General features: G+C 34.1%; 1 protein-coding gene across 1 annotated transcript; it reads left to right on the top strand.

Moving 5' to 3' along the window:
- The first annotated feature begins 3,919 nt into the window (after positions 1 to 3,919).
- Positions 3,920 to 7,011, top strand: LOC129319035 (alcohol acyltransferase 9). The gene is made up of 2 exons (XM_054964067.1): positions 3,920 to 4,507; positions 5,928 to 7,011. Exons 1-2 carry the CDS (start codon positions 3,935 to 3,937, stop codon positions 6,846 to 6,848), a joined length of 1,494 nt encoding a protein of 497 aa, XP_054820042.1. The 5' UTR covers positions 3,920 to 3,934; the 3' UTR covers positions 6,849 to 7,011.
- Positions 7,012 to 11,751: the final 4,740 nt, after the last annotated feature.

The following is an 11,751-nucleotide window of genomic DNA, read 5'->3' as shown; positions in this document are numbered from 1 at the left end:
ATTAAGACATGACAATAATGAGACTTGAGGCCTATTAATTTTGAATCTTTTATCGATACAAGCTTTTTAAAATTTAAAAAATATCCTGATGGCACTATTATGCCGTATAAGCAGTCATAAAAGCTTACTTTCTAATCATTGCACAAAGTATGCTCAGTCGAGGGACACTAAGTCCTCTTACCATTTAGTCTTGGATGTAAGTCCTCTTTAATTTTCACATTCACCAAATCCAATCTTGCCTTCATACCGTTCTTAGACTTTCTCGGTATGTTGAGAAGTGTTTCAACAATGCTATCACACATGTTCTTCTTCACATGCATGACATCAATATAATGCCTCACATTAAGATAACGCTAATAAGGAAGGTCAAAGAAGATAGACCTCTTTTTCTAAATTTTTTTCACTACTCTTTATAGTTTTACCAAAGGTAACATTAACATCTTTCACCAATTGATAGACTTGCTCTCCTGTCAATGGCTTCAGGGTAGCTTACTGCTCTTACCCACCAAAAAAAGCTTTATTCATTTTACAATAATAATGACTCTCTTCAAGAAATTTTCTAAGGCCAAGATAAATTATCTTTTTTTCATGATGAAGTTGATGATAGCATATGCCTGCTTCACAAATTGAACATGCTTTATGCCCCTTAATGTTATAACCAGACAAGTTTTTATATACAAGAAAGTCATTTATGGTGTAAAAGATCATTGCATACAGCTTGAATACCTCCTTTTCATTTACATCGAACACATCCACACCTACCTCCTATAGCTTTTTCAAGTCTTCAATCAAGGGTCTTAGGTAAACATCAATGTTATTCCCTAGTCGTTTTGGTCTCAAAATGAATATAGACAATATAATATACTTGTGTTGCATGCAAAACATAGGAGATAAGTTATAAATTACTAACACAACAAGCCATGAGCTGTGTATGCTGCTAAGGCTACTATAAGGATTCATGTCATCCGTACTAAGTCCAAGCCTGAGGTTCCTTGGATTATTATTGAGCTCGAGGAATAATTTGTCAATTTTCTTCCATAATTTTAAATTAGCTAGATGTTGGAGCTTTCCATAAAAAATCCTCTCATCTGAATGCCATCTCAAAATCTTCACATCATTTTCATTAGCAAACAATTGTTTAAATCTTGATATAATTGGAAGATACCAGAGCACCTATACAGGATCTTTGTTCTCTTTATACCTTTATGTCTCACATATTGGACACTTCTGCTTTTCTTGATGCTCTTTCCTATACAGTTTGTAGTCATTTAGACAAGCATGTATTTTCTTAAACTCTATGCTGAGTGGGCAGAGAATTTTCTTCACCTTATAGTAATGAACCAGCAACACATTTTTCTTTAGAAGTATTAATTTCAACAACTCCAATATTTCTATAAAACTCTTATCGCTCTATTCAGATCAAGCTTTTAAGTTCACCAATTCTAACACTGCTTTCAACAAACTATATTCCTCACACCCTGGGTACAAAGGTGCATTTGCATCACTGCACATATTATTATATGTCAAGAATTGCATAAAGGCCTCTTTACCTACTTCACGAATCATGTCTTCCAACCAATCAACCATATCATCATCATCATCAACATTCACATCCCGCGCTTGAGATGTACTTGGTATTGGCATGTTCAGTCTTTCACCATGCCATATCCATACTTTATGACTTTTGAGAAACCCTTCATAAATTAAGTGTTCATATATCACATTTGCATTTAGTTGCCTCTCATTCAAATGATTCCTACATGGACAATAAAATCTCCCACTATTATTTCCCTTAAAAGTTAGACTTTTCAATAAATTTATAATTAAAAATATGAGAAAAAAATATTTTTTTAACCACAACACAGTCACATGCAATGCCTAATGGCCTTAGGCCTCTTATATATATGCTCACACTATACTAGTCCCCTGTCCCTATTTATATTAATTAAGAGAAGCAAAGTCAAGATATAAAGGGTTTTTGAGTACCGTAATATTACTATAAATTACTCTCATTTTTAACCTATGGCACAAATAATAATTGCTTGGTATTACAAGAAAATAATCTAAATTGACTCGGTCGTAGAAAGACCTGCTTATTGACCTGATTGAGAATGAAAACAATTTAAGTGATCATATGCATCATTCTAATTAGACAGCCTTCTTCAATATCTCATCAATAATATTTCCCCTACAGGCCACAACATAAACAATAAGGTTAAGGTAACTGCATTAGCTTAATCAATGATTTTGGATTTATATATTTTAAGTATGCAATTGCATTAAAATATTCATTGGGAAAGCTTTATCACTCTTGTGAGATCCTTCCTGGCTCAACTTCATTAATCAAACTCCAATGAGACTCTTCAAATATTGGATGGCTTAATAAGCATGAAAAAGCTTTCTTACTCTCCATAATTTTGTTTGCTCGCACTTCACTACCCGTGATCTCTATGAGAGATTCAAAGTTTAAATTGTCTACTATAATTGATATTACAAGTTGCAGGCAAAAAACAAATAACAGAGACATCAGAGAAGTCTCTAGCATGAAAAAAGCAAAGTTAGAAATAATGGAGTTTCAAGTACAGTACTTCAATTCCAAACACTATTTTATATTGATGTCCCATTTGGTAACAAGAATTGGAGGAAGGGAACTCAAAATAATATATGATGTGTCTGTGCATGAAGAGAATTATTAGAGAGTTAAGTTTCATCAAGTTTCTAAAAGCTAATTGAGTTGGTTTGTTTTGAATTTTAGATTGAATGATTGTTCTTTTATAGCGAGTGGCTGAATTTAAAGGATAAAGTTTTTAAAATCACAAAAATCACAAAACATATCTAAAGCAAATGAAGCTGTACGATTAAAAGAGAGAGAAAAAAAGGAAATAGGCTTGCTTATAGAAGAAACAATATTTTATCATAATCATTGTTACATGAAGTGGGGCAAAAAAAAAAGAAGAAGAAGAAGAAGGAAGCACAGAAATATAATGAAGATATATGTACCTGAGAGAGGCTAGAGTAATTTTCTCAATGAGGGGAAATTACGCGTAGCAGTTGAAGGAGAAAATCACAAAATGAAGAAGCTAAGTCCAGATCACAGTGAGACTGAGAGGCCGAGTCCAGATCAAGAAGAAACAGAGTTGTAGAGCACAGTAAGACTGAGAGGGCCAAGTGCCCAAGTCTAAATCAAGAAGAAACATAGTTGCATAGCATAGTGAGACTGAGAGACCGAGAGATTGATAGAGGAGAGGGTGAGACCAATAGCAAAGAATAAAATAGTGAGACCAAGAGATTATCAGAGGAGAGGGTGAGACCGAGACCAAAAGCAAAGACATCTAAGGCGGTAGAGAAGGGTTTTGAGACATTTGAAAAATTTGAACTCATATCTACACCGATTATATGAAATATTCGACATAGATATGGGATAAAAAATTTCAAACATATCCACATTGATTACCAAGTCCAACTAGTTTAGATATGATTAAATTAAAAAATATTTTTTTAATAATAATACATCTACACCAGGTTTATGAATAATTGGTGTAGATATCAAAAAAAGAAATTATATTTTTTAAAATATAATACTTATCTACACCGATTATTATTATACCCGCTGTAGATTTTAATATCTACACTGGTTAAGATTTAAACTGGTGTAGATGTTTTTTCACAATTTTTTTATTTATGAAAATGCCACCGCATCTTATTTCTACATCGTAAGCACTATAATTGATGTAGATGTGGAGGTTTAATTATCACATTTTGTACTAGTATTTAAACTATTGATTTAAATTTCAATGATGTAAATAATACATACACTTGATGTCTATATTAAATAAAGTTATTAAATCTAAATCCTCTAATAGAAATCTCATCGCACTTAGATTTTAAAAATGACACGCCGTCTCCCTTGTCTACAAATTAGCTAGCTATTGCCATGTCCTCTAAAAAGTCTTATCTAACTCTTCCCTCTCCTTGTCCCATTCTTCTAATCTTCCGTCTCTCTTCATCTCCACCCAACCATCGTCTTCATCGTTATCTGAAAACTTCAACAGTACTGACTAAGATTCGAGAGCCAAGAATGTTAAAATCCAGACACCTTCCAGATTGTTTATATTCTAATCCGCCTATCACAATCCACCCAAGCGCTGCTACACCAAATCACTCTCTCTATCTCTCTAACCTCGACGATCAGAAGTTCCTCAGATTCTCCATTAAGTATTTTTATCTGTTCCGCAAATCTGTGAGCTCCGACGTGTTGAAGCTTTCTCTGTCCAGAGTTCTAGTGGATTACTACCCACTAGCTGGGAGACTGAGGCCCAGCGATGAACACCAAGGGAAGCTCCACGTGGACTGCAACGGAGAAGGTGCTCTTTTTGTTGAAGCTTTCATGCCCATCACTGCCGACGAATTGCTCGAATGTTCCGACATGCCAAATAAGTCCTGGAAGAAGCTCTTGTATAAGGTGGAAGCTCAGAGTTTATTGGACGTTCCTCCTCTTATTGTCCAGGTCTCACTCTTGTTCCATTCCTTGATTTCCTATTCTTCTTAATCTGCTTTCCTTTCTTCTGTGGGCTTTTTCAGTGAAACCCAACTGGCTACAGCACACCTTGTTTCATCATCCTTCGAAATGGAGAAATATGGTGACTTCTAAATTTAATTACCTTGATCCCAAGAACTGCTGCACCAGAGTTGTTTATCTTTCCTATACAATAAGGGAAAAAGAGAAATGAATATGTACATGTCATTCACTACTTCGTGGCTTATATATGCATGGAATTTAAGTAAATAAATGGAGTTTTTTCGGTCAGTAGAAATGTCAGGCCTTGTCTATTTGTCAGAATAAGATAATAAAAAAATCTATTTGATAATGTATTTTTAAAGTGTTTTGGAAAAAAATAAATAAAATATTGTTTTAAAAAATAGAAAAAATGAAAATAACTTTTAATTATTTTGTGATTAGTGTTTTAAAGAATGAGAAAAAATAAAAAAATACTTTTTTTATTATTTTTTTATTCTCAAAACATGTTCTACAAAACACTAATTTTTATAATAATAAAATAAAAATAATTTTAAACAGTTGTTAGTTCTGTGTGTATTTTAGTGTCAGACAAGTTAGAATATAATTTAGTTCTTTAAGTTTATCAGATGTGCTACTAGCATGCTCATTCTGGTTCATACATGAGCAAATATATAGTTTTCTTTTAACAAGAAAAACAATAATTTAAAAAGGTTTATAACATCTTGCTTGAATTGTTCTTTTATATAATCAAAATTTATTTTTACAAGACAAATTCAATTCTTTCTAAAGCTAAAGATTAGTTATAAGAATATTTTAATTCAAATTTTTTTATTTTAAATATAATTTTCAAGATTAACTATTTTTTAAGAGAATTGGTTAAAATATTTTTATACATGAAAACGGTGGGAGCATGTTATGGCGGATTCCCTGCCTAAAAAAGGGTGTTCGGATATCTGGAATTAAAGCTTGTATTCCCCAACTGGTTCAGTGCTCACCTGTCATGATTACGCTTCAAAGCAATCATCAACGTCATTGATCAGCTCTCTCTTTTAAGTTTAAACATTTCTCCCCGCAAATCATTCTTTTTTGAATGCATGAAATTAACTCGACAACCATGGTTAAGCCAAAATAGTTGCCTTCCTGAAATCTTGATGCCAACTTTTATCTTCCCTCTTGTTCAACTTTGTGTGGTCATAGTCACATCCTGTACATTTACTTGCAAAGTCATGTCTGGAGGTGACGAGGTTGGAATCTGTGTGATGAAATGCTGTAAGCTGTTAGCATATGCCTCTTGCTTTCACGAAAACATATGTGGCTGTTCCACCTTTCTTTATATCATTATTGTAATTTTAATTTTTCAATTAAACTGACCAAAATATCCTCTTCGATCTTATTATCCTCCTAACAGGTGACGAGTCTCCGGTGCGGTGGAATGGTGGTGTGTACCGCCATCAACCACTGTATATGCGACGGCATAGGCTCGTCTCAGTTTTTAAACGCATGGGCCCACCTCACCACGTCGCCGAATTGTGACCTGCCAATAATGCCCTGCCACTGTCGAAACCTCCTAAAGCCTCGAAATCCTCCACAGGTGAAGTATTCTCACTCGGTATACACAAAGAGTAACTCGTCTCAGGTGGACCTGGTAAAGTTATTGCAGTCGCAGCCCCTGGTGGCCACGTGCTTCACTTTCACCTCTTCTCATCTCCTTCATCTTAAGAAGCAGTGCGCTGTGAAGTGCACGACCTTCGAAGCCCTGGCTTCGCACACGTGGCGCTCCTGGGTTCGATCACTGGACCGATCCCCCGACCTGATCAAGGTGAAGCTCCTTTTCTCTGTCAACGTTCGCAAAAAGCTGAACCCAGAAATCCCTCAGGGGTATTTTGGGAACGGATTCGTGCTAGCGTGCGCCGAGAGCACAGTGGACGAGTTGCTTGAGGGCGGCCTTCACAATGGCGTGAAACTGGTGCAGCAAGGGAAAGCGAGGGTGGACGATGAGCATGTGAGGTCAATGATAGATTTGTTGGAGGACAAAACGGTAGAAACGGATCTCTCGGCTAGCTTGGTAATATCACAGTGGTCGAAGCTAGGGTTAGAGGAGGTGGACTTTGGAGGAGGGAAGGCACTGCAAATGGGGCCTTTGACCAGTGATATTTACTGTTTGTTTTTACCAGTGACGGGTGATTCTGATGCGGTGAGAGTGATGATATCAGTGCCCGAGGCCATGGTTGAAAAATTCGAGTCGTACATGAAAGAGTTCATTTGGGATAAAGGAGGAAACGGACATGCTCGCAATGGCTATCATCAACAACGAAAAGGTTTTATCTGAATGAATGACAACACCACCTCTATCCTTTTTCTTTTTGGAGCTTTATTAATTAATATTAAATCAAGAGTGGAGAATCTCTGTGTTCTCGAATTTTATGGGGTCACACCGATCGAGTTTGTTAATTAACTTGTGATGTATAAAGGAAAAGAGCATTTAATCTTAACCCATCACAGGTTTGGAGCTTGTGGATTCCGTCGCCGTTATTAAGATGTTTTATGATCATCCTTTTAAATAAATAAATGAAAGGGCAGCGTAACAGAAAATAAAAGTAAAGAGACTGCTGTAGTACAGCTTTTCTTCAGGAAAAAAGAAAAGAAGGAGGTGTAAAACCGCATGAAAAGCTGGGAAAGGAAAAATGAATAGAGAGAGGCACGCGTGGGTGGGCGCCGTGGCGGATGCAAGTTGAACGCAGACGTCGTTTTCCGGCACTCATGAACTTCTTTACCGTACGAACTTTACTACCGTGTTATCAATTCAGTTCGTTCATGTATCAAATTAAAACCAGGGCGAGCCCAAGAGAAGGAAGGGGAACGTGCTCCCTGTATCCCATGGTCCAGGAAATGAATGTATGTGTTTGCCTAGGATGAATTGAATTAAGTATTAATTAATTAATACTGTGTTATAGTTTGTTTATCACTGATTACTTTTGAAATGAAGAGTCGTCTAGGTAAAAACATATAATGTTTGTTTCATATTGTTGTGATAATTATATGTTGATTAATGAATATGCCAGAGTCGGCTAGATATCATAAAAATGGGACGATAGAAATACATGAGATGCCAAAAAAAAAAATAGATAGAAAATGGGAACATTTGGTGCATCGTATCTAGATTGCACGTTTTGCACCGAGGTGAGTGGAGTCATGGATGGCATCAACCATATGTCCAAATTATATATTATATATAAACACAGACGGCCTTGGAAACGTTAAGGACACATAAAGATGAGTGGTCAAAAGAGCAAAGAAAGCGTGAAGACGGCGTTGAAGCAATGGATCGGAATAGAAGGAAAAATATGCAGGGAAAAGTTGAACTGGGATTTAGGAGAGACAGAGAGTATACGGGGTGGATTTTGTAGGGGGAATCAAGCACTGTGTTAGGCTATAAAGTGGACTTTATTGGACAGAACGTGAATGCAGGAGTAAATATGGCGGGCAATGATCTTGGAGCCAAATATTGGCATATGGAATCAAATGCATTCGTAATATTTTGAACAGAGAAAGAATTTGGACAGAGCGATGCGGCGTGGTTTGTGGGCATAGGCATATTATATCTTTTGGGATAGCTTTTTCTCGATCCAACCGATTGAGCGCCCACCAAAATCTCCACTTACTCTCCGCCGCTGCATCTCTATATGCGTTTTGATATGATTCCCTCTCGTCCTTTCTTTTTTAAATATATATTTTCCTGCCATTTCATAGGTTCAATACTTGTTGATCCCTCAGTCTTTTTTAATATAAAAAACCAATAACAACTTTGCTTAAATGAATGAATTTAGTCAAAATGATTTATTTTTAAAAATTCAAAATTATCCTCGTCAATAAAAATTATTAATTAGAGGGGTTTGTTTAGTTTGACACGGAATTCCTAACTAATACTCCCTTCATTTAAAAATATAAAATATTTTTAATTAAATCTTACCTCCCAATAAAATAAATATCTATTTTTTAACTAACTTTACCTTTTTATATTTACTCTTATTAAATACCCTACAATAAATATAAAGTCATTCATCAATAGGGATATTTTTTAAAAAAAGCAATAATTACATCTTAAAAAATTAAAAATATCTTATATTTTTTAGGGTAAAGTAGCAAATTTAGTTACAAACTATTTTTTGAGAAGTATCTGCTAGCCTAAACCATTAGATTGTGCAAAATAAATCATGAACTTTCAAAAAGGGAGCATCTGGTAGCCCGTCATTAACTTCAACTGATGGACGTTATGTGAGGTCCACAATGACATGTGGCACGACACATCAGCATGATAAAGGTGCAAATTTAGCTATGAACTATTTTTTTAGGAGCGCTTGGTATCCTCTACTATAAAAAAAAGGACCATCCAATACTTTCTCCTCAATTTTAACCAAATATTGTTTATTTTCATACTTATGAGGCCCACATAATATTAATATCTCCAATCTTCTTGCCTTTGTTCTCAATATAAGCTTCAGAAGAAGAGGTTCAATGAGTTTTTATCTGAAGATATTCACCAAGACGATGCTAATAAAGTAGAAAAAATAATTCATGACTAAATCAGGCTAGAATCAAGCTTCCTCTTATGCATAGTAAAATCAAGCTTTTACTTCATTGACATCGTCCTTGTGAAGGTCTTTAGATAAGAACTCATTGAACCTCTTCTTTTAAAACTTATATTAAGAACAAAATTAAGAAGATTGAATATATTAATGTTTTGTGGGCTTCATAAGTACGAAAATAAATGATGTTTAGTCAAAATTGAGGGGAAGATGTTAGATGGTCCGTTTTTTGTAGTAGAGGCTATCCAATGCTGTCAGAAAAATAGTTCGTAGCTAAATTTACACTTTTACTATAGTGACATGTTGTGCCATGTGTCATTGCGAGACTCGCATAAAGTCCGTCAATTGAAGTTAATGAGGGGCTACTGGATGCAATCTTTCAAAAAGTTTGTAATTTATTTTATATAATCTGATAGTTAAATGTTCTTTAAAAAATAGTTTGTGATCAAATTTATTATTTTATTTTATTTTTTAATATTTAATTCTTTAAAAAATTATATTTTTTAACTAAAGAAGCATAAATTATCTCCACCGGCATGGCTTCCTTCTCGGAGAAATTAACAAATAAAAAGAGGACGCCGCATAGCTGTTTACCAATTTGATACCTAGCAACTTTTGACAAGGTTAGACTAAACCAGGATGCCCACATGGTGTTACGCGGCTCGTTTCAGATCACTCTACCTACTACAGTAGTACTAGGTTCATCGTCTTGGTCTTGCCACTTGCAATAACTGTATTCGTCATAAAACATTAATATTTTTTTTAAAAAATAACTTTCTTTGCTTAAAAATATAAAACATTTTTAATTGAATCTTATCTTTTAATAAAATAATTACTTATTTTTTAATTAATTTTATTTTTTTATATTTACTATTATTAAATACCTTACAATAAATGTAAAATTATTATCGATAGGGATATTTTTTAAAAAAAAATGCAATAATTACATCTTAAAAGATTAAAAATATCTTATATTTTTGAATATCCAACTCTTTAAAAAATGTCTTATATTTTTGAACAGAAGGAGTATAATTTTGGATCCTTATACTTTACTAATATTTTGTTATAGGTTTTTAATTTTTTTTTTTTGTGTTCTAGGTCCCTCTAACTATGTTCATTTAGGGACCTAAAATATTAAAAAACTAAAGAGTAAAGACCTAGAAAGCAAAAAAAAAATGTGGGAATTTATAGCAAAACGCCCATAAAATGCAGTGATTCAAAGTTATGTTTTTTACTTTTTTATCTTGAAAATGTTTTTGTTTTTTTTATTTAACACTTATCTTGTTGTTTACAATGACTTTAGCAGAAAATGGGCTGAGTAACTGAAGAGTTATATCCTGTAAGTGATGCAGCAATAGAATTAGTCCAGATCATAATAGAAATAACCTGACTAAGTCAATTCAAAGTCCATAAATCCTTTAAGGCTTGAAATCTTTATCTAGGCCGTTGCCTCATGATACGTGTGCTCAACAAGCCTTGAATCTTGAAAGATCATGGCCATCATCCACATATATTTTGGGAATACAGGCTAGTTGTTGAACGATAGTCTATACATCTTGCAAAGAGGAAGATCGTGCCACAAATTTTGCAGGCCATGCCTATTAAATCCCCAATACTTCATGAATTCTATGGGAATAACTATCTCAAATAAACCAATATAAAAGGAAGAGAAGGTCATGGAGAAAATCAACACTGAAGAACAATAACAACTATTGAAATCCATTATACTTGTAACTCTTAATTTTTAGCTTTGATTTTAGCTTTGTAATCTTTACTACTTTGTAATCCACCTTTCTTGTTAATCAAATACTTGTTATTCTAGTTCCTTTGTATCTTTTACATTTAGGTAAATTATAGTAAGGGAGCTCGGGAATCTTTTGTTATCATTTAAGGCTCAGCATCTCTAACACATTTGGTATTTGGTTATTTACGGGGAATAATTTGTAACACGCCTGGTATTTTGTTACTAACAACGAACACTAAGGTTAAGTTAATTCAACTCTTCAATTAGTCTTACCCAACATCATCAATAAACATCATTATATTTTAAAATTACCTTGTCAAAACTCTGATACTACTTAAATGTCAATTGATTTGGTGACGAAATTTGGAAGAATTTACAATATTTTTTTGGTGGATTCTCATAGAGTAAATTCTGTGGCTTAATGAATCGTTAAGGTTTCATCAAAAAGATTGCGTCGTGATGAATGGGTTTTATGACCTCCAATTTCTCTTCTAAAGTCATTGGACGCTAATTCGAATGGGCGATGCCATGATGATGAGATGATAATATTGTTATATATGTTTTTGTTTTGCTTGGAACTGTGTTTATCTGCCTCGGCTTCTCTCCTCCTTAGCCTCCCTCATTTGCCCTTTCGTTGAAGCTGCAATGAAATTTGAATTGTCTAGATTAAATTTACACAGTCTAAATTTAATATTTTATTTTGTTAACTTTTATTAAAATAAAAATATAAAAAATTTTAATAAATCTGATTACATATTATCCAAATTTTGCTGCAGGTGCAATGGAGGAGAGAAGCCAAGTCCTTATTTAGTGCTGTTGACAGTGTCTTCTTATCACTCAAGCCAGTGGAGGATGTACCTTTTGGTGAGGGTAGGCAAATGTATCTTCTTATTTTAAAAAAC

Source organism: Prosopis cineraria, unplaced genomic scaffold (genome assembly GCF_029017545.1).
Source record: "Prosopis cineraria cultivar Desert tree isolate PC_DT_omini unplaced genomic scaffold, ASM2901754v1 PC8, whole genome shotgun sequence".
In the NCBI taxonomy this organism is placed as follows: Eukaryota; Viridiplantae; Streptophyta; class Magnoliopsida; order Fabales; family Fabaceae; genus Prosopis; species Prosopis cineraria.
Note: the sequence above shows the minus strand (reverse complement) of the source record. Positions and strands in the feature narration are given on the sequence as shown.